The sequence below is a fragment of the Pleurodeles waltl genome, chromosome 4_1, assembly GCF_031143425.1.
Source record: "Pleurodeles waltl isolate 20211129_DDA chromosome 4_1, aPleWal1.hap1.20221129, whole genome shotgun sequence".
NCBI classification, from domain to species: Eukaryota; Metazoa; Chordata; class Amphibia; order Caudata; family Salamandridae; genus Pleurodeles; species Pleurodeles waltl.
The window spans coordinates 195,373,660-195,398,155 of record NC_090442.1 but is presented as its reverse complement, the minus strand read 5'-3'; the positions used below and the strand labels follow the sequence as shown (position 1 = coordinate 195,398,155).

The 24,496-nt window shown below is 42.5% G+C and overlaps 1 protein-coding gene across 1 annotated transcript in view; it reads right to left on the bottom strand.

The window, feature by feature from the left end:
• The window catches only part of CACNA2D4 (calcium voltage-gated channel auxiliary subunit alpha2delta 4), an 861,469-nt gene that overhangs the window by 426,222 nt on the left and 410,751 nt on the right, over nt 1–24,496 (bottom strand). Inside the window, exons 25-26 of the mRNA XM_069228087.1 lie at nt 19,069–19,196; nt 12,094–12,177 (exon numbers count right to left, since the gene is read on the bottom strand). Coding sequence (XP_069084188.1) covers nt 12,094–12,177; nt 19,069–19,196 — 212 coding nt within the window. The remainder of the gene's footprint in view (nt 1–12,093; nt 12,178–19,068; nt 19,197–24,496) is intronic.

The following is a 24,496-nucleotide window of genomic DNA, read 5'->3' as shown; positions in this document are numbered from 1 at the left end:
CATTGAGGCGGGTTGCAAAGAGGTCCACTTCACAAGGTCCCCATTCCTTGATTATCTGGGAGAAAACTACTGGATTCAGTTTCCAATCGCTGGAATCCGTCAGGTATCTGGAGTTCCAGTCTGCAATAGTGTTCTGAGTCCCCGGAAGGTACTCCGCGATCACTACTAGATGATGTTCCAGGCAATAATGCCAAAATTCTTTGGCAATTTCCGCTAGAAGCCTGGATCTCGTCCCTCCTAATTTGTTGACATATCGTACTGCTGAAATATTGTCCATTCGCAGTAGAATGCAACAGTCCGTCTTCTGAGGAGAGAGACTCTTTATAGCAAACACGCCTGCTAGGAGTTCTAGACAGTTGATATGCAGGGAGCTTTCCGTCTTTGACCATCTGCCCCCTGTCACTAGAGATCCGCAAAGGGCTCCCCAACCCCATTGACTGGCGTCTGACTCGATTACTACTTCCGGGAGAGACCCAAAGATGGCCTTCCCATTCCAGGCCTCCATGTGGTGCAGCCACCAATGAATCTCCTCCCTGACCTCTGCAGTCAAAGGGATCAATTTGGAATAACTCAGGCCCTGTTGCAGATGTCTGATCTTTAGTCTCTGTACAGCACGATAATGTAGGGGGGCTGGGAAAATTGCCTGAATAGAGGAGGTCAACAGACCTAGCATTCTGGCAATGGTCCTTAGAGATATAGAAGTGTTTGTTAACGCTGATCTCAGTTACCTCTTGTTATTGCAAAATTTTTCTGCCGGAAGGACTAGTTGAGATCAAACTGAATCTGTCTTGAATCCCAAGAACTCTATCACTTGAGTCGAATTCAATGACGACTTCTGCGCATTGATGAGGAAACCCAAATCCTGTAGTAGATTGATGGTCCAGTCCAGGTGCCTCAGAAGAGATTGAGGATCCTGAGCCATCAATAAGATGTCGTCTAGATATATAATCAATCGAACCTCCTTGGTCCTCAATGATTCCACAACTGGTCTCAACAGTTTCGTGAAGCACCAAGGGGCCGATGACAGGCCAAACGGAAGCGCTTTGAATTCCAAACAATGGCCTTTCCACAGAAATTGAAGAAATCTCCTGTGAGGAGGAAAGACTGGAACTGATAGATAAGCATCTTTTAGGTCTAGGCGGACCATCCAATCTCCTTCTGATAGAATATCCCTCAACATGTGGATCCCTTCCATCTTGAAATGTCTGTAGACAATCCAATAATTGAAATCTTTTAGATTGAGTACTAGACGATGACCTCCACCCTTTTTGTCGACTACAAAAATAGGACTGCAAAACCCAGAGGGGTGAGGTACAGAAAATTCTACCGCTCCTTTGTCTAGTAAGGACTGTACTTCTGCGTCTATAAAAGTCTGAACGTTGTGGGAAAAATTCATTTGTATAGGGGGAGAGAGTTGGAGTGGAGTACTGATAAACTCTAGCTGGAATCCATGGATCACCAGAGATCTTCCTCCAGTTGTCTAAGAATAGACCTACTCTGCCCCCAAGAAGAACTTGAGAGTGAGGAATAATGTTTACCTGAATAGCCAGCATCTTGAATGGCTCCTTGGTCACTTCTGCGCTGCCCTCTGCAGAATCTGGGTCGGTTACCTCTGGCCCGAGTGGGGTAAAAAGTAGCTTCGGATTGGTCTCCATACCAACCACCCCTTCCTCTGGGATAATAGATTTGGGGACTAGAATAGGATCCTCGGCCGGGCATTCGTCCACCAAAACGTCCGGCTCTGACAAAAAGGCCTCTCCTGAATACTTTTTTGAGGGACATCTGAGCTTTATCCAAAGATGAAAAGGTAGAACAGAATTTTGCCAATTCTTTAATGAATGAAGAACCAAATAAAAGTCCGTCAGCTGCTGGACCAGCCTCAGAAGATGCTAGGTCTACTAATTTTGGGTCAATGCGCATAAGAATAGACTTCCTTCGCTCTGATGATATAGCGCAATTGGTGTTACCCAGTTGGCAAATGGCTCTTTGCGCCCAACCCATCAATGTACCCGTGTCTACTGGCGTACCTGACTCTTTCGCATTAACTGCCATAGCCAAAATCTTAGTTAGAGGTCCCGATAAGTCGAGAAGTTTATCTTGGCATATTCTCCATGATCTATCCAGCTCTTTTTTAGGGTCTTTAGCAAACTATTTCATAAATGTGACCATCGTGGGGTCAATCTCAGGGGTATCAGATACTCTATTATCCAAATCAGGTCTAGGACATTCTGCTCTGAGACGAGCGCAAACTTCCTTATCAAAACTCTTTCTAAGATTAGAGTGCACATATTGAGCTACCTCAGGTGAAGGAAGCCAATTGGACGATCTGGGGTGAATTAATTCAGTCGGATCAAAATCTAAAACTTGCAAAGTAGGAGGGTGTTTCCTGACTTTCTTACTGGGTCCTGGAGTGTCTGAGTCATCTGAATCACTGGATGAGGAGTCTTTATCTGAGGAAGAAGAAACTAACTGGGCGTCTTTCTTTGAATTATAATTATGTTCTGTCGCCCGCTTCCTGCGTAATTTTTCAACAATGTCAGCATGAAGGTCTACAGAGGGAGACTTAGCGTCTTCAGCAGTCTTAGATCTTGATTTCTGTTTAGCAGAGGTCTCCTCCGTAGGAGAGGCATTTTGGCTAGACAACCAACCTTGTGATTGGGCATATTCGAAAAGCTGACCTGAGAACGGACCCAGTGCTCAAACTAAGGCATCATTTACAGATTGTTGTACTCTGGTGTCTAAAGCTTCCACCAAATTGACTTCTAGCTGGTTGCTAGAATCATCAGGAAAATATCCTGTCTCTGGGTCTTCCCATTGAGCCATAGTGCTCAAATTCTTAATTTCAGCAAATAGAAATACAGGGGGAGTGGAAAAACCCCTTACAGGCACTATTATATTGAGGCCCAATAGGACGTGGAGGGAGCTACCTGTAAACCACTCTAGGCAGTGCCTAATCTGATTTTACAACCCAGGCGTTAAACACACACTAGGCGTCAGGGAGCACAATGAGCTATAAATAGCTCTTGAATCACACACGCGCTGAAAGGACGAGCCGTTCTCTGGAGGAATGCGATCCAGACAACGGCTCGTAAATCAGCGCGCGCGCGTCTGAAAATAAAGAACAGACTACGCGCGAGGCGCATAGCAGCTCCCGCTCCCACTCCACAAAAAACGGGCACAGAATCGGGAGAAATTACGATCGTAAAATGGTACACACACATGTAATTATGCGAGTGGAATCGCGTTGCAGGTAAAACAAATTAAAATTATACAATTATAACAACATCAAGTCATTAAATACACATGAGAGAAGAGAAATAGTACTTATCTGCTGCGAAGCAGCAAAGAAAGAGGATATGACGTTCGGGGTCATTCATGTTATGGACAAGGGTCATAGGCAGAGATTGGGGCATGTGATACTTGATTACTAGCATCATGGGATGTATAGTTTTTTGTTTGTGGTTATTTGATTGGCTGCTGATTTTTTACAGTAAAGAAAGAGATAGCATAATCGGAGCCTCCGGTCCTAACATAGAATTCTAATATTTTAGCCAGGACAACCAGGGCACAAGTCGGGGATACACCCGGATGGACAGTGTCCACTCAGTATCTTCACAGGGTCCATGCCGCCCCCTGCCAAGAAGCTGGACCCGAGTAAAATATGATGTAATTGTCCCAGTGTAATTTGCAGACAACGGGACACATCAGCATCTGCACATAGTCTGTTTTTCCTTCACAGCAGCAAAGTGCAGACAGTGAGGAGGCGTTCATGTTTAAAATTCCAGTTGGGCCCAAAATAAAAGATGGAATTTAATGGGCCATCAGCTCTCCTGCTGTTTCAGAGTGATCCTTCCTGGGAGCTATCAGAGCCTCGCACATAGGTACCAATGCAATTTAGAGGAAACAATGGCACAGGTTATCTTTTCACAAGTACTTAAAAGAAGCTACGATTTGGAGGCAAGCTTTTGAATTTGTTCAATTGCTGCGCATATGCATGCACTTTAAGATGTTGGATGAATTGGTCTGGACAAAAATGTAAATACCACTATTTTTTACTATATTTCTTTTATAGTGCTACTCATTCCAATGAGGGTGTCTGGGTGCTTCACATCACACACACACACATTTTAAATTATCAATAAATCATACAAGTGTGTAAATCAATGTGCAGGATGTCACTGTAATTATAGTTATATAGCATTTACTACCACGGACAAGGCGTCAATGTGCTTTTCAGCGAGTAGCATGCTACTGCAGAACCCCAAAAGGATTAGTGGTGGAATAGTATAGGGAAATGTGATGATGTGTTACAGACAGCGAGGATTACAATTTGTAAGAGTAACATGTCCTTGATAGATCAGTGTGCTATATTAAAAGGGTTGTGATGTATTAGGAGGGTTGCAATTTATGAACTGCAGTAACACAAGGATCTGTGTTAAAATCAGTAACCCCCTTACATTTTTACATAAAATAAAAAAATTGTCATCTGCATTTCGAAGCTGTGCTTTGCAGAAATAACATTAACCGTCTATGCCACTTTGAGTCAAAACTGTGACTAGACAAAACTTTGATCTCTCCAGCAAGTGCATTAACCACCAGAGTTATCTTACCATTACTATTATTTTGTGAGATGTACTGGGCACACAGACATCTCTGCAGCAGGTGTCTTAAACCCAAATATAAAATATTTTAAAATGTAGTCTTTGCAACCAATTAAGCCAGAACTGATTCACTGTCATGTTTCTTCTTGTTGCTAATTTTTTGTAGCAGTTTTTTTTTTTTTTTTTTTTTAAAGAAGTATACGTTGACTCTTAGACTGCTTTCCATGACTCCATCCCTTATGAAATCTACCCTTTCCTTTGCCACATCTTGATCCCAAAATTATGGGTTCCCGAAAATGTCAGCTCTGCTATAAGAATTACACACACAGCAGTTTCAAACCTGGGACGTAGCTTTGGGTGGGGGGGGTGAGGGTAATAAGGAGGGATACCCCTTTAATCATATTTATTCAGGTCTTGGCCTGGGATCGACCATGTGCTGGAACAGTGGCAAAAGTGACCTCAAATCTCTGCAGGCTGAGTATTGATGGGTGAGTCACTATATATTGACTGGGATAGCTAAGCAAAGGGTCTGGCTTGGCTCTAGAAGCCCCGCATGAGCAGAGCCATGAAAATATTTGCCATGTAAAGAAAGCTATAATAAAATATGACAAAGTTGCGTCAACATTTTAAAAAGTGTATTTTTGTAACATATGGAAGCTTTTCACCTTAGTTTTCAGATTAGATCAATGCAGGTCATAACAGTAATAGTTTGAAAACTTGAACTTGGAAATATTGAGGACTCCCCACATGCTGATAATGTCACTAGTGAAATCACACTGAAGTATATGAAAAGTGATGGATGAAATGATTGTGAGTATTCTGGTGGAGAGCTATCTTTCGGTTGGACTGGTGAATGTCAGGTTAGTTTAGATATATTTATGCCAAGAATAAGAACAAGATCCATATCTGCTGCTAAACGTGGGTGATAACCTTTTGGGGGCAGTGTGTGTGGCTAGCTTGTAGCACTAAGTGGTCAATCTACTGTAGTTAGTGAGACACCAAACTTCATCCCCATTTGGGCTGGTAATTCCTTTAGACAGGGAACTGAAGTTTAGTGTAGTGCTCAAATGTACTCCTGAAAGACCTGCTAAAGATATGAGTGACGTCTTAAGAGCTGATGTCACTTCTTATGATGTAATTTCCTATGAGGTCATGGGTCATGATGCCACTTCCTGTATGTTACGCGCCATGATGTGACTTGCATATCACTTTAAGTGATTAGTTCCCCTCACTTCTTTTTTTCGGACGTGGGCCTTGAGGACAACATAGAGTCCTGCACGACAGCTTATCAGTTGTGCTCCGTTACTTTAGAACCACTCCAAGAGTGGAGTCTGGAGCAAGGGGTTACAAGAATCTCTGCACTTTCTGTCTTATCACAAAGATATTCTTTATGCTGTACATAAGGCTGTTGTCCATTGTGCTGCGGGGCACACTGATGCAAGGAGGGCACACTGATCCTGTTTTACGGAAATAAGGCGTTAACAAGAAACAAAAAGCCTTGCTCTGTCAATTTTGCAGCTCAAATGCTCTCCCAGGAAAACTGTGTAACAAAGGCCCCTGCAGCCCCGTGGTGCTGGGGGGTTGGGGGTCACCGAGCTCCAGTGGGCCCCCTCAGCACAGCACCTGACCTGAGTGAATCTGGAAGGGGGCCCGTGTCTTGTGCAGGGGGGGCCCTCCAGTTTCGTTAACGCTACTAAAAGAACTGACAACAAACGCCTATCATTCCCTTTAGCACATGACTATGCCCAGGCAAACTGTTTGCAAACGCCAAGTTGGAAATCACTTACAAGCAACTCTGTGTCTTGCCCCTGCCCCATAATGCCAACAGTGGCCAAGGTGGCTAAGTAAAGCCCCTCCCTCATAGGGCGGCTCCTCCGTTAGGGCAGAGGAGCGTCTCTCCCCTCCCCCCCAACCACCAGCAGCAGAAGCTGCAAAACCTTTAACAAATGAAACAATAATAAACCCTGTTTATTATAGTTTAGTTTGTTAAAGGGACGGGGCCACGGGGTGACGAGCAGTGAGGGGAGTGCACTGTGCACTCCCCTCAGTGCGCATGTATGTTTGCCCGGCCTTCTCGGGCTGGCCAAACACACATGCGCAGTAGGCTCTCTCCAGTCCGGCACTGTGTTGCCGGGCTGGAGAGAGCCTGCACAGGCTCCCAGTCTGCCTGGGAGCGCCGAGCTCCCTCTTTCACCCGCTCCCCACATCTCCCCATATACTGGTTACTGAAACACATTGAGCGACGGTGGCAAGTCATGCGTTCCTTAAAACAGGCGTTAATGTCACAAACTTTTTAGAGGGCAGCGCCAAGATGAAAAAGAAGGAGAAAAATAATCAATACTACGTAAAATAAAAAAGACCAGACGATGCAAAGATTAGTAAAAAATCTGCTATTTTTGTCGAGTAATTGTTAAATTCACTGCGTAACGAAATATTATTTAATTTAGGCGTTTAAGCGCATTTTACCACCAGAGGGTTCACAATGACCTACTGCCCACCCAGTCTCACATGCACCAATGCATCATTTGCATCTTACCTGCAGCTAAGAACCCCACTTTAATCCTAGCTTTAAGCAATGTTGTCAACCAACACACAAGAAAATCCTGCCTTCCACAGGAAGACAACTCCACGGACTCGGCCCCCTTGACCTCTGCGGAGTGGGTCAGAGTTCAAACCCAGCAAAGCCACGTGTCTGCACTCCCAACCCCACCTCCTCCCGACAGACTTAGAGAACACACTTAAGTAACATCGAAGCGATCATGTGGCCTGTTCTGTAGATTTACAACACTCCCTTTATCGATTTTGCTTTTTCACTTCATTATAATATTTTAGCAAATATATGATATGGTTCAACTTCTATACACAATGTTTACGTTTAATATACCTTTTTCACAGATGTGCTCGGTTTCATAGAAAACGACCTGCAGTAACATAACTGTATAACCAGAAGGTTTGACATCATGTCACTCTACCAGCCGTGTGTGTGTGAGGGGCTTGTTTAACACACACCGAGGAGACGGGACCAGTCCTCACAGTCCTGAGAAACCCCGAGAAAAGCAGACAAACGGTGCGTGTGCTTGTGTAGTACATCTGCACTGCTGCTCGCTGGCTGGCACCCGATCGGTGTTGGTAAAAAGCTTGCGCTGAGGCTGTGCATCTTGTAACTCTTGTCTGTCAAAGAAGCGTCAGTTCTGAGTCAAATAATCTTCCATGGCTGCAGTCTGTGCTGTACCTGCTGCTTGTGGGTGTGTGTGTGCGCGCGCACTGCTGCCGTCTACGTGGTACATGACTTATGAGGACAGACAACCTGACCGCTGCTCTCTGTGATGTACCTGTTCTTTCTGAGAAAGAAGCTTGCATTGCAGCAGTTTTCTGAGGTACCTGCTGTTTCTATTAAAGACACTGGCAGTGTTGGTACCCGTGCTGCCCTATTCTCTTTCATTGTGTGTATATGTGGTGCTAGGCTCGCACTCCCGGGGACTGCATTGTACCTTTCTGTGTCACCTGCCCAGTGTGTCAGAGAGGCCTGCAGCGCTCTTGTATGTATTACACGCTTTGTGTGTATTGGAACTCGCCCGCTGTTATATTTTAAAGATAATATGCAAAAATACAATTTTAAAAGCACACTGTGAAAGAGCTTTGTCACTGAAGAGATATGAACTAATGCTTGTCGGATGTGAACAATGTGCACAAGAAAAACAATGTACAAAAGCGTTGAGCGGTGGCTCAGAAGGAATGGAGGAAATGGTAAAGTCGGGTGACCCGTTTCATCATGCTGTGTACTGTGGTGGATGGAAGCAAAATATGAACGACAATTCAACACACCAATGGATGAAGCCTGCGGACCAAAGGCCCCTATATTTATATTATGTATGATTTTTTTAGAAAACAATAGCCTGGTGAGACACTAAAGCTGTCCTGAAGCCAGACCTAAACAATAATCTGGGAAACAGCTAGAACTGTCTCAAAGGCCAGACCTAAAAAAGCCAAAGCTTTTTCAGTGCTCGTTTTAGTCTCATCTGGTGCTGTACCTGCTGACATTCTGGGGAGAATTGAAACAACTACTCTTAAGTGAACACTTGCTGGTACTCCAGCTCCACCACAACCTGCCCTATTGGTGACTGACCCTTGCTGTACTCCCTGGAGCTCCACTTCCATCAGTCCTGTCTCTCAAATATCTCTCCCACCGGGAGACCGCCACATTCTAATGCCAGCCTGCACCTATGTGCAGTGCACAGTTGTCTGCTATGTCTAGGTTAACACTTCTCAGAAAACTGGAAAAAGCAACCCTCTGGCATGAGTGGGCAGCCTTAGACTTGACTCAATGCCAAAAATTCAAGAAAGTTGGGTCTAAAAATACAAATAACAATTGGAAAAGGGACCTGTATGTGTTTTATTCACCAGGTTAAAGTACTCTCATTTTTATACTCTCTTGAGACCTAAAATCACCTGGGTCACCGTAGGGTATATGACTCTGCATACAAGGTCCAAGGTTTTTATTTATGATTATGGAACTCTGAGGAGATCCACCTAAAAACAATTATAAACACATAAATGGGAATAAAACCATTAAGTACACAGACTAAGTATACACAAGATTGAATATCCGCTCAAGCCTTCGACTACCTCAGACACATCATCAATGTAAATTTAAGAAACATTTAAAATAGTTAAAAATACTATAACAAAACATTTAATTCATCGGCATAAAAAGTGATTGTAGTGCTTACACAGCTGAACGTACAGAGAGTCATAAATAAATTGGTCTCAGCCATCTTTGTCGTGGCAAATGGAGTGAAGTGCAGACTGACAGGACATTCTTCAGATCCTGGTGCCCATTCTTATATAAATTACAGATTGGGGGCACCCATTCCACTTGACCAGAAAGGAATTGAGCGGTAACATCCCCAGCCTCAACAGGATCGAAAAATGCCTTAACCCGTGAGATATATTCCAACCAATGTAAGGTTGTAACCTCCTTACAGAGATTGAGTTACTTATGTTTTGAAAATCCCTCTTTCTTTGACATCTTTTCATATCCAGGATGAAGCTTAGCGCCCAAGTAGACTGCTTTAGGATGCCTTTTAACTGTTCCGCTTTGAGAGATAGCACTGGGTCGATATTTAACAGATCAGCCGCCATTACAACATTTGTATAGATTACTGATCCATCGCTTCTTTCCCCATTAGGTGCCACAAGCAATTTTTTTTACTCCTTGCTATGCAGGCTATCTAATGTACTACCCCAGCCAGTCCCTGGGCATACACACTTCTTAATCCCATTTCTAACCTCAAGGCCGCCGCTAAGGTTGAAGGGGTTACAGATGTCATGTTTCTTAATAACTGTCCCTCCAATATATTTAGAAAGCCCCATTTGGCCACCTGAATTGTCTCCAGACCATACAGTAGAGAGGCAGGGAGTTTTGCTTAATAAACTCCTAGCAGGTAAAGAAAGTGGCTTCTGCCTGAAGCCCTATATAGAGCAACCAGTTCTTTAGCCTGGGTCCGGGCTTTGTGCTTACTATTCTCTATGTGGGGCATATCTCTAAGGTTACTGCACATTAACCTCCCCAAAAAGGTGTAAGAAGTTACAGTTTCTAGTTTTTGAGTGCCCACCATTCAAAGGAAGTTGTTAAATGTAGGTTTCTTCCTACCATGAAAACACATTATTTTAGTTTTCGTACTATTAGGCCACAAGTGATGGGTCACAGAATATTGTTGTAAGGCTTTTGAACGGTTGTTCAAACCCTAAGGGGGAAGGTCTAAAACTATTATATCGTCTGCATAGAGCACACAAATTAACTCGTTGCCACCAATGGATGGAGCAATCCCCAAACTCCTGGAAAGATAGCCTGGGAGGTCCGAAATACACATCGAAAAGAGGGCCGGGGCTAAGAGTCACCCTGCTTTAAACCATTTGCGGTTGTTATTTTTTCAGAGTGACCCTGATTGCCCCCAAGTAAAACCCCAAGATGAGTGAAGAGCGATCCTTAGTTCTAACAAAGTACGAGGCATTTCCAGCCTTACTAGCTTCTTCCATAGCAAGGGACAGTCAACTTTGTCAAAACCTGTGATGAAGTCTATAAAAGCTGCATAGATAGCCCCCCCTTATCCATAAATATTTCTCAATGATTAACTGAGAACTGCTATATTATCACTTGTACCATGAGTTTTCCGGAACCTGGCATGCTCCAGAGGAATTATGTTGTCAACAGGAGAAGGGGCAAGGGTATCGGGTTGACTCTGCATACCACAACATGAATCATTTTGGCAGCAGGAACATATAAGTGGTAAACAGTAATCGGCAAAGGATGATCCCTTTGTCAAAACCAGACAAAGAACCTGCACAATACCCTACATAAATGTTTTATTCATTAATTTAGTTACTCCTCATTTCTAAGAGAATAAACTATACCACTTAAAGACTGTCACCTTGTGTGGGTTGCCCCTACAGATCACCATTTAAGAGTTCAGGCCGTCAATTAAGATGTAGGCACTAAACACCCAACAGCACCAGGAATGCCAGATGGCCTTATCAAGTTGTCTCGTCAGTTGTTTTAATCAACATCATACGCTTCTTATGAATATTGTCTTTATACTGCATTCGTCCCATGTGGTTTATCATGAAGACCCCCCAGCAGTTTAGTGGCCTTGTGCAAGCAGGGAAAATGGGTCCCCCTGTCCGCTGGCTGGTAGTAAAATGCTGCCTATTTGAGGTCAGTAGCTTTAAAGGTCCCTGGTGTCCCTCCACCTGCTGTACTACAGGTGGCTATGAACCTGTCGTAGCCACGGAAATAGCAATAATAGCAATACGCATACTGAAGCTATACATGGAAGTCAATCTGGTTCAATCGAAAGAATGGTCTTAAACTTACCTTAAATGCAGGACAATTGATGACCTACTTCTCAGAGATTTCTTCTGCATCTCATTAAAGAACCATACATAACTGGTATAATCAATACGACAGTGCCATTTAGAAATATATATATATGTGTTGTGAAAGAAGTGTCCTCTCACTGCAACCCGTATTTACAATCAACAAGATGAAACAGGCATAGTACCATAATGTGGATATAGGCAATAGATGTATGACCTATGTGACTGCTGCTGATAACATATCTGGTACATTCCATGCGGGCCCCTGAGAACTAAAAGCCAGGGAAAGAGGGAGTCAACATGCCCTAGAAATTTCTCCTTCTTGTTGATGGCAGTCAATAGACTTACTCTTCCTCATAGTTATGAACTGAAATTTGCTGCTGGCAGTTCTTACATCTGAGTAATGATAGTGAGCAGTGACTATGGATATTCTATTTCCCCCAAAAAATAACAAATAATATTAAACCAAAATCCCATCATGGTACACTCCTGATACTCCCTGGGCCTCTGTGGTTGCTGCACATGGGTTCCACGTAATCAATGTCAAACCAGTTTAACATCCCTTCATCCACAGGTTAATGCAGTAAAATAACCTAGGGTGTCCCCCAGCTCCTACCTGCTGCAATGGCGGTCTTCCCATCCACAGTCACAGATACAGCCGTGCTCACCGTCACCACCTCTGGAGGGCTGGCATTCCCCTCTGTCAAGACACAGACGTGGCCAGAGTTACTTCTGTGCCAACAGAAGTAGGTTCAGGATGGGTGGTGGTAGGGTGTGGGGGGCAATGACAAGCAGAATGTGAGAGTTTCTATCCAGTAATTGACAGATGAGAAAACTTGTGATGACGCATCTGGCACCGATGTCCACCAGATGTTTTAATGAGTTGTGATAAAGGTAAAATATAGCAACTAAAAAGTGGGAAGTGAGCAAGAGACCCTCTTCGCCCCCTTTTAGAAAATTGAAGATATATATAGGGTGCTCAATAGCTCTAAATGAATACTTGATCACATTCAAACTTCACTGTGTTCATTGTAACTTCACTGTAAGCCTATTGAACAAATGAAAATGGGTGAGTGAACATGAAGAAATTGAGAGTATGAAATAAGTGCTCTCAAGATGACCGAATATAGAAAAATAATGGTCTGCTGAATCTTCAACAGAGATTTGTGGAGAGTAGCACATCCCCTAGGCACGTCTCAGGCAGCAGGTAGTCTTGGGGCACATTCCATAATGGGATTCCATTGGAGAATGGACTAGACTTCTAAACTCTTCCAACCTTCGGGGCATTGTTGGTGCAGCTGTGGGTTCAACTAACTATAGTATGACAAATATCTCTTCACTGTGAATATTTATTGAAGTCAGTAAATATCCTTATGGTAGGGGATAGCATATAGAACACAGAAGGAATACAAGAATCATGTATCCATGAAGCAACCTATAGAAATGTAAGTAGCAAGACAGCTCTTCCAATGTTTGTCTTTTCTCGAGTAGAGTAAATTAGCCCCAGTCTGCTCTTACTCACTAGACACTATTTATCACCCTGAGGGATTAGTCAGTGATGGGTGTGAAATCTGGGCATGCCCTAAGGATTACTAAGTGACTAGTGGCATTTCTGACCATGTCTTAAGTATTTGTAGGTGTTGGATAAAAAACATAACATGGCAAATCTGAGTATGTCTCAAAGATTACTAAGTGAATGGTGACAAATCAGTGCGTCCCTCACTGATTTCTAATTGATAAGTAGCAACTCAAATCATGTTCTATGGATTTATGACCAATGGGTGGCCAATCAGAGCATCTCTTATAGATTACTAAGTGATGAGTGGGAAATCAGACCATGCCTCAAGGACTTCTAGGAGAGGAGTGAACAATTGAGGGAGACAAAGTTGTGGATGCCCTTTAGATTACGAAGGGATGCGTGAATGCAGCGCCTATGTCCTGAGGTTTACTAGGTGGTGAGAGGAAAAGCCTGATATGTGCTGGAGTATCACTTGGTGAAGAGTGGCAGGTCTGACTAGTCGCAGAGGATTGCTGAGTGAAGGGGACACTTCTGAGAATGTACTGATGGTTACCAAGTGATTACAACAGCATGGGAGGCTGCTGTATTTCACTAGAAGTCTACCCTCAAAACAGACTGGCAATATCGAACAGTAGAAGGGATGGTCAGGAGTTACAATAGAGTTTATTTCATAAAGAAGTGGTGAGTGCTTATTACATATTCCTTGCGTAAGAGATATTAAAAAGGAGTGTAAAATGGTGTAATTCAAATGTTTTTTAATAACCAAATATAGGAGCCATAAAACTGAAAAATCAAGGGAAAGAGAGAGGTCACGTGGGGCCAGTGTCTAACAAACAGGCAGGAAATGGGACTTGAATTAATTTGCTGTATTTCTCTGTTATCAAATTCTATGTTCCTGTTATCACAGACTTTTAGTACTTGTAAACAATTATATTTAAAATGTGCACACTTCTTGGCAAGTAGTCACATGTGACACAATACCAGGTCAAATAGGGCCTCATTACGAGGCTGGACGTCTTAATACTGACAGCCCTACGGTGGCAGTCAGGACCGCTGCTGCTGTAGTGGTCCAAACGCCACATTAAGACCCTGGCAGCCCGCTGATAGGTTCACGGCAGGTGGAGGTCGCAATCCGCCAGGGCAACGCTGCATGCAGCGCTGCCCTGCAGATTACGACCTTGTTCCCATCCAGCCTTTTCATGGAGGTTCCACCATCAAGCCAGCGATGAAAAGGCTGGCTGATAACAGGTGTAAGGGGTCACGGGGGGGCCTGACCGCCCATGCACAGGGGTCCCCTGCCCAGGACCCTCGCAATGTTCACTGTCTGCTGTGTAGACAGTAAACATTCCGCTGGTGCACCCTGCAGGCGACTGCATTGCCCCCGGCTCGATTACGAGCTGGACACAATGCTGCCACCTGTTTCCCCCTGGGCTGACGGGCGGAAACCAGGGTTTCCACTCGTCAGCCTTAGCGGTAAACACCTGATAGGTCTGGCGGGGTGGTCGCCACTAGGGCGGCAGCCAACCTGTTGGGAGTTTGGCAGCTAGGCTATCTCGTCTCTGGTCTCTTAATTAGGCCCATAATATTTGCTGTTACTTATTTCTGCCCATTGGTAAAGCACAACATGGCCCATTACTAACACATTTTTGATCATCAGTATTACATGTCCTGGGCTGTAGTTAAAGCAGGATTTGATATTGTGAAAGTTATTCCAGACTTAATTGATATTAGTCATTCAACATCTGAATTAATATTTGTGTATTAGCACAGAGCTATTGCAGTTGAAAGAAAATAATTATGAGGTGTTTTAATGTGTTTTTTCTGACTTAGGCTAAACTAGGGCTCAGTTAGGCCTCGACTCCATCTTTGTAAAAATGGCTGCTGTATCATGATGTTCATTGTGTTTTTACATTTCTCGCTTGAAATCAGATACAGGGAGATGTGCACTATTTATTTTCGATTCTCAGAAAACTCACTGGAGGAAGCCTTCTTCTACTTTCCAGTGCTCTTTCTGTTTGCACACTGTACTGTGTTCATTCAAGATAGTTTTCTGATGTTCATGTAACAAGTTTGTTCTGACACCTCAGAATGACATTAGGTCAGAATTCAATATTCAAGTAGTAGGTTAGTGCTTAGATTCTAGGTTTATGTGACATTTTAGGTATACAAAATGCGATTTGCTATAATAATGCTCACACCAAGCAGACTTTAAAATTTCAATGATACCATATGCTGAAAATTGCAATAAAAACACTTTTGTGGGTGAGCTAGAATTTTCTGAGCCTCTAGGGATGCTGTCCGGTTTCGTATTGATATTTTGCACATTGAGACTTAAGGCCTGATTTAGAACTTGGCGGACAGACTACTCCATCACAACAGCGACGCAAATCCCGTCCTCTGAAGTCTAAATCCCATTATGTCTTATGGGATTTAGATTTCGTCCGATGGGATATCCGTCACTATTGTGACGGAGTAACTAGTCCGCCGAGTTCTAAATCAGGCCCTTAGTGTATTTGCCTAATTTTTGCTTTTAATTACATTATTTCTGTAATTGAGAGCCTTCACAGCAATTTGCTTCTATGTACTTTTATTGATTCAATGAGATTGCTGCTGTATTTGCATTTTCTATTTTCCTGTTTTGCGCTTTACATTTTTAATAAATCTTCATTGTTTCCCCTACATTTCTATTTCTGATACCTAATTCCTTTTTGGGTTAGTCTTTTCTTACTAACTATATTTTAAAATACTGTTTTGAATCTTATGTCTAGGTACACATTAACTCACAGTTCTTGAGGCATGACCAATGCAAATTCAAGTGTGCCACTATTATGCAGATTATCTAAGTGACAGTGTGCCCACAATATAAACACTTTTTACCCCTCTTTCATAAAACAAGTGTGTAGATTTGAACAACAGAACTTTGTGGCTAGAATTTCCAAAAAGCTGTGGAAAGGTGGCTAGGCCTACCTACTTCCCTAACCTTTACTGCATTTTAACTCTCCATCCAGGCTTCCTTCTCTCCTTGCCCTGCACCTAAAGGACCCCAGTGTTTTTCCAAAGAAACAAAACCCAGAAACGTCATGCTTGGTTCCTTGCTTAAGCTTCTGTCTCCTCATTTCTCCTCATACTTCTCATGTCTCTCACGCACCTCTCAAGGTATCTCACCACCTCATAATGTACTAAATAGAATGCTGTGTTCTGGACTGCTTGCTTCATATTGCACCATTCCTTCTACGCTGCACACCATGGCCCAGATTTAAGAGGGCCTTGCGCCACATTAGCGTCATTTGTTTATGACACTAATGTGGCCCAACGAGGCCAAATTCGCAGCACCAGATTTACAAAGTGGTGCAATGCATGCATTGCACCACTTTGTAACCCCTTGTGTCACATTATACCTGTGCCAGACATATTGTATGCAAGGGGGACGTTTCCCCGTTAGTGGGAAACACAAAAATGGCACAGTGTAATCAAGCTGCCTGCACAGAGCAGGAGTTAAAAGGGGGCATACTATTGTTTTCATTGGGCCTCTTAGTACTCTGCAGGATTAGCTCCAAAATTTTGGAGCTAATCCAGCAGAGTACATTGATAGCATCAAAAATGTGATGCTATTGCCCCTACCCTGCCCCATGGTGCGCCATATACTAAATACCGCACACACATGGTGATTGTAGAGGCGCTATGGGGAACAAGAAAAGTGGCAATGCATTGGATTTAGTGCTACTTTTCTTAAATTCGGGCCCATATTTTTTCATGTCTCTTATCACATATGCAATTCACTGATATTTGCTCACTTGTTCCGGGTCAACCACTGATGTCTAGTTTTCACTTAATTTTTCACTTTTATACTGCTGTACCGTGCCTGAGGCTTTCTCTGCACTATATGAATTGGCCGGCGCTTCAGAAACACAAGTAAAATAAAAAAAAAAATGGAGCTGGGTGGCAAAACAATGAGTATTTGTGGCAATGTACTCATATGCTAGCATCCACATGGCAACACATGCTCAAGGGGTGAATCACATGCTGCTGCTGTGCTTCACAGAGCAGAGTATGCCCATGAACCATGCCCATGCCATGTGGTGCCATGAATACATGAGCGATGGAAGCAAGGTAACAGGAGTGGCAGGTGTGCCATGTTTGATGGGGTGAGATGCCCTATATCGTGAAGATGGCTACCCACAGGGCCTCTTTGAGCTCATATACAGATACCCTGTTGCTGCCACTCGTCGTATGTGCTTGGTTCAGCAGCGGGGGTTGGAGGGTCAACGTCCGAGGGGTTATGATCTAAAAAAAGGAAGGCATTCAGAGAACTCAGTGGAGTGTAATTTGGGATGAATGTTGCCTCCTGACCAGAACAGTCCACAAATGCACACATCACAGTTAGTTAGAAAATGTTCTTTTTTATGTCACATGCATGCTCTATAGGAAATGTATGGTTATCCCCCACCTCTCCCAATATTGTAGTGTTGTTTCTTATTCACATGTGATACAAAGAATGAAGCACCCTTTATTTACATTATAAGGTTCAAGATTGGGGTTACTATAAACACATCAAAATTCACATAAACCACTTAAATCCTTGGTGTGTTGCTCTTTCATATGAAAGAGATAGAATGCCTGCAGATCTGAAGAACAAAGTAGAATCTGTAGTGCAAAATTAAACATGCCAAAAGCAGTTAGTAATTTGTTGCAAAAATTGTATCAGAAACAGTTTAATATGTCAGATTTAAAAACATGTGGTGGCTTAGAATGTGCAGAAACATGCAGAGAGATTCCTTTTTTCCGATAATGGCCTATAGCTTGCAAAAAATAAACTTTCCCATAAACATCTTCTTTCTCACTACTGTTCATTTAGAAAAACAGATCAGAAGTAGGAAAAGCCATTGCTCCTTTTCATTGTATAAACTGTAAACTGAAGCTGTACTTATGTTCTGGGACCCTCATTTCACCTTTGCTGCTTGCTCTGACAGTAGGCATTATAGTGTCACAACCCAGCTGTGAAAAATAAGTACAGTTGAGCAGTTACTACAGTTTGTTATTACAACTTAAGACAGATGTCACCTCTTGACTGTAATAAGGAAATTGGAGGCAAGCTTTTATATAGGGAATGATGAAGGCTCCCATGTATTATAGTAGACTTCACTTAGGGCTCACATAAACCAATTGATGTGTGCAAACCATATGCCTCTTATTATATCTGCAGCACATACCTACTGTACAATGCTATTCACATAGTATCTGCAGTGCTTAATTTGAGCTAGTGGTTTCCGGTGCTTGGCACTGGCACTTAATTGTCAACACCGGCAATTATGAAAGTCTGCCACACGGTGGTGCTGTTTATGTAATTCAGAGATGAGCACACAATAGTTGTTTATTGTTTAGATATGTATTACAAATGGCATTATACCTACCACCTTAGCAAATCTTATAGCTTTGAGGGTCTGCAATAGTCTTTACTGTCACACTTGTAGGAGTTTGATGTTTAGTAGCGGTATTAGTGCTGTCACTGGCAGTGCTGAAAGGAGCAATGGGTAGTGCAAGCTGTAGAGGCCTTCTGACAAGGGCCCTGGCACTTATATTTTCACAAATTAAGCACTGAATATCTGTATATTTGTGCTTGGCTTTAAACAAATTCAAAGGTCATCCACTCAATCCCAGCAACAGTGACCATTTTCTCAAAAAGTTCTCTCTGTCTACTGACTGTGCATTTGGGAGCTACATTTTGCCATCTCCCCATGTCACTCAGGAAGCACTACTTTATTGGCTTGAAAAAGGCAACATGTCATGCAGTAGTCTGTAGTCCATCTTGTCTACAGGACCATGTCACTCAAATGTGAAATGCTTTGGAAAAAATACTGATTTCTAGTCTTTGACCCCATGAACCCTCATTAAAAGGAAAGACCCTTTCTGCCTCATGTTATGATCTTACAGTCAGTGAGACATCAAGAAAGCAGTAAGTTTACTGAGATAGGAGAGTGCCCCATGCCCTTCTCTCTACCTTCCGCCATTCTGCCACTCCTTGCCGCCATATTTGCCCGCAGAACGCTGAATGCACTTCAGTTGACAACATACCTGGATTATCATTAGAGGAGATGAAGAAGATGAAGCTCCCGGGAGTATGCTCAGCTGCTCGGCGATACCACAGGGGGAAGTGGTCCATGGTGAAGATGCTCTCCTTCTCCTCAGGGTGGAAGAATTTCCTACCGAAGGGACACAAAAACGTGACGAGGAGCATCTTTGCGAAAACATTCTTTCAAAAAACATACTTCTGATAGACTTGAACCCATTTCACTTATTAGCAGGGCTGGACTGGGAACCCAAAGCAGCCCTGGCAATTTTGTCAGACCAGCCCCTGGGACCGAGGAGTAGGGTTCAAGTACGAAGCACTTCTGCATTTGTTACTGGGGGCTGATATTGCACCTCTGCAAAACCGGCCCCAGTCACAAAACTAGGCCCCAAAGATGCACACATGGGCCCCATCCTTCTAACCTCACGGGAAAACACCCGATTTTCCCTACGGTAAGTCTGGCCCTGCTAATTAGCATTTTTCAGGACCTTGTAGGCCTCAATCACAATCACCAAACATAACATAAGCAAGATGACTAATGACGCAGATTAAGTGCATGAATATAGTTTGGATTTTCACTTGCACTTTTGGGTTTGCAGCTGAGAAGACATTTGACCATTATAAACCACTATTCCTCTAAAAATTAAAACTTGACCTAGTATTTTTAAAATTATTCTATCAAATGTGGTTTCTCCTTTGGCAAGGATATGTCTAAATGAAGAGTTTTCCAAGATGGTTGAATTTAAAAGATGTCCAAATCAAGGCTGCTCAGAGTTGACTCTAATTTGTGTGTGGTCAATGGCCCAGGTGATACAACAATGTTACATATGTGTTGAGAGCTGTACCAGTGCTAAGAGCTTACTGGAGTTTATGCATATCCAGTAGAAGGAGAAGCACACCTGGATGACATGTTGCTAAGTGCCACACTCAAGGCACTTTTAAGCATCTGTATAGCCTAGACCAGGGTTCTGCAAAGTCGGTCCTGGAGAGCCGGGTCCATGCCAGGTTTTTAGCATATCCACATTTAGAAAAATGTAGATTTCTGAAACATCTTTTTTCTAAATGTGGATATGCTAAAAACCTGGCATGGACCCGGCTCTCCAGGATCGACTTTGCAGAACCCTGGCCTAAACCAACCAGCCTTTTCCGCACTCGTAGTCACCTAAAAGTGTGGTCAGCAAGCTGCATGGAATATCTTGCATGAAGAGTACCAGTGAGACTGCAAAACTCAGCACTGGACATATTAGGTCATATTTGGGCTTCTTCTTGCCAAATTTATTTAGCACTTACTACCACTGATGAGGCACAGAAGTGCTTTATGGCAGGTAGCATGCTACTCTGTAGAGCAAGTTAGTGGTTAATCCAGTGATTGTATGTAAGTTTGTTATGTGGTAGTGCTATATTGCAAACCAAGCCAAAAGTCAGTGGAGTGCTGTACATGGTCAAAGAAGAGCATAAAGTCAACAAGTAATATGAGAGGATGCTGGGTTGTAGATAGCTAATGTATTGTTATATTGTGTTCTTTAAAGAAGTGAGTCTTCCTCTCTTTGCTAAATTGGAGCAGGGCTGGGGCGGTCCAAATGGACACAGGGACGTTGTTCCAGACCCTGTGGCTATAGATGGAAAAGGCCTGCTGTCTTGATTTTTCTTTTATTTTACCATGGGAGGTGGTGAGCTTGTCTGCAAGATAAGTGGGGGTGTGGTCGTTATGGCTTTGTAAATTATGAAACTGGCTTTAAAGAGGGTGCGGACCAGCAAGGGAAGCCAATGAAGTTCCAACACGATGGGGGATGATATAGTCATATTTGTTCAAGGCCCGGGTGAGATTTGCTGCAGCGTGTAGGATGTCCCCAAGGAGTGCCAGTGTGGAGTCTGAGATGCCAGATACACGATTACCAGGGCTTGAACAGTAATTCAGAAGTCTTGCTGGAAAGGAACAGTTTGACATTCTTTGGAATAGAGAGCTATTTACAGGCCATATTTGTGTTTTTTGGCAATGTGTTCTTTGAGGTTAAGGTTGGTGTCCAGGGTGAAGTCAAATGGCATTTGGTGAAAGTTGGGGTTTGAAGCCATCTAGGTTCATGTCATTGAGCCAGGCTTGCACTGCAGCCTGCTTGTTGTTCTTGGCCAGGAATTCTGTTATGGTTGGGTTTAGGTTATTAATAATTGTTGTAGCTTTGTTGGTCATTAGATTAGTGTTGTGCTCGAGGGAAAATGTAGAATTTCCTCCATTTGGAAGTGGTGACATATTAAGACAATAGGAGTGAGGTGTAATTATTAGATTGAGTTAAAGCAAGTGGAAAAAAGAGGGGTGAGTAGGGCGGAGAAGGTTAGATTGAGATATCAAGCAGAGGTTAAGCAGAATGAAAAATTGTGATTTATCGGAGTGGGGTGAGTAGAGAGGTTGCAGGAATGGTATTTCAGAAGGAGAGTTCAAGATTTGTAAGGAGGGATATGGTTAATTACAAAGCAAGGTGGCAGGGATGAGAAAAGTTAGAGTAAACGCAGAGGTACTAAGGCAGGCAGAGGATGGGCTGTAAGAATAGTATCATTCAAATAGAAATACAGAGAGAACAAACCCTGGCTATACATCAGGCTATTTTCATGTAGGAAGTTTTGGAAAGTTGAGGTAGGAAGCAACCTAAGGAAATATAAAGAGTAGAAAGGCTGAAAGTTGATTACTTGTGGGCTAGTGATATAAGTTGCTCCGTCGTAGGTTGTTCTGATTGGCTGTTGATGGTGTTGCTACAACTTGTTTTTTTAGATAGATATTAAACATTATTGGAATTGCTTGACTTTGTACTTGTTTTTAATATGGGGTACATAATCATATGGTATGTCCAGTTAGTGGTTTGTTTAGGTTTGTCTGTAGACATTTTGATGAGTTGACAATTATTAGGGTTTGTATTTATCGCACTGCAATGTGTTTGTTCTGCTCGAGAAAGATACATGGGTGTCGAGTTTCTATAGAGATGTGGTTCAGTCTGATATTTGGGATTGTTTGTTGAGCGATTCTGATGATTTAGCACTTCTTTGGTCTGTAGGCAGACAATGAGAATGTGTGGATTTCTTGGCAATCACACTGGGAATAACCCAGTGTTACATCTTCACACAAGAGGAGAAAGAGCGGGAAACCCCAACCCATGTCCTCCCTAATAATAACACTACAAGACAAAAGGTGCGTGGGTTGGCTATGTAAGTGGTGGATGAGCTGGTCTGTGCGGTGTTGAGTAGTGGTTAGTCATGCTGACTGAGTAAGGTGTTAGGTGAAAGAGATTGTAGGGTAATGTTGGTTAAATAAGAGTTGTTTGTGAATTGTGGTACATTTGGAATCGGTGTATGAGTGGAAGATTCTGTGTCTGGGGTGAAGGGATGGGAGCAGTTGAGATAGTAGTGCATATCAGATTTTATTTAGAAGATATTAGTGATACGTTACGGGAGGGGTTATATGAGCGTGGGTAGGGAGTTGTAATTTGAGGTATGCTAGGACAGCCTTATAATCTGATTTCAGGTGAGTCTTGGTGCCTTACTTTTGATTCAGTACTAATCTTCTTCAACCAAGACTAACTAGAGAACCACGTTTTTTTTTTTACCTTCTGTGATTTTGTCTCCGATCTTGGACCCTCTTAAGGAGTTACCTAACACCTTTCACTTGTACTATTCTGCACAGGGTGGCATTGTGGCTACCTGGTGGTTCAACTTTCCATTAGGTTCTCAGTGCCCAGTCCTTAACAAACAACAGTAGAATGTAAAGGTCTGTTGCTGTCTAAACACAAGTACAAATTAGCATCTTTGTTAATGACATAGTTTCATTTTGTATGATGCCACTCAATCAATGCAGCATATGATGGAGGACTTTGTAAACATACAACAATCTCAAGCCTCCCTAGAAGTGCTTGTATGTCAGAATATCGACCACAAGAACATCATGATACACAATCTATGATAGGAAATGTAGTAATAATGAAAATATCAAGAAGGTATGTATAAATAGGTAAGTATACATTTACGATTCATAACTCCATATCTATTGAACTTTAATATTTTTATACATATTCTGCAATCCCTGTATAAAAACCTGTCTCTAATTTCCGTGTAATAGGCAACCTGTGACCCACCCAGTCACCTATTATAAAGAAATGACATAACTGTAATAATAGTTGGGTTATGGTGTCATACTTCCTGCTCCCAGAGCTGGCAGCCAAGGGAAAAAGGTCAGGTCATGAAAACACCTCTTTAAAGAATAAAAATTAAAACTTGCTTTTCTTTGTTCTCCTCTGTTTTTCTAGCTGCATAGCCACAAGCAGAAAGGAGATATACATGGCAGCCTGTTTATTTTGTGCACTCCGTAGGTAATTATAGGAAAATTTGAATATTACTGCATGTTTCTACACATTCCTAGCTGTTGTGTATTTTTTTTTAAACTGATGTATTAAACTGATTCTAATATATTTTTGCAATAAATAGATAACAGTTGTTTTATGTGTTTAATTTTTCACTTGAGATTCTATGTGTATTCTTCATAATTAAAAATAAGTTCTGTATTTCATATGAAAGAGCTATGCACCAAGGATTTAAGTGGGTTGTGGGAAAGTTAAAGCAGGGACAATGTTTTGTAAGGACTAAAGTGCCCCTGCTTACAGGATAAGGATAAGGATATTGCCAGTTCATCGAGGTAAATATACGAGAAGTTAAATATTAAACCTATACTTATCTTTTCAATATTTTGGTCATCAATATGTTTGCTATGCTATTCCTGTAGTGCGATATGTAGTAATCAAAATGTTGATACAATGCTTTAGAAGCATTCATATTTGAATGTGTTAAATTAGGTGTTTCTTTCTTTTCTTTCTCCTCTTTTTGTCAACAGGTGACATGCACTGGACTTGTGGACTAATTGACCATCAGTCCAATTAATAAGGCTGTATATTGTATTTTCGGATAACCTACTTTTGTTTGCTTTGAATGCCGTGTATGTGCAAAATCCAGAAAGAAAAGTCAGTAAAAGGCTATTTTAAAATGTGTGTACATTTTCAAATCTTTTTTCACAGAAGCAGTCTTAATTTGCCTTGCTATTCTTGGCAAAGGCACTATGGTCAATTCACCACCGACTAACCCAGAGGTCCTACCATCTATCACAAACATTCTTGAAACAATGGTCATCGCTCAGTCCTCCGCCCACCTAAAACCAAATACAATGCTAAGTGACTTCCATTTGGATTTTAGACAGCAGGAGAACAGATACCCTAATGGACCATGATGAACACAGGAAAGAAGTGCTGTCCACCAGAGATCAGGAACGTGATCCTCGTTGTCTTGTCTTTTCTTTTGGCTTGCCACTGTCTTGGACCTAACTGGAAAACGTAACCGTCTCCCTCAACAAAATTTGCAAATTGACCTACAGCATGCCACAACGTCTTCTCTTTCACCGGG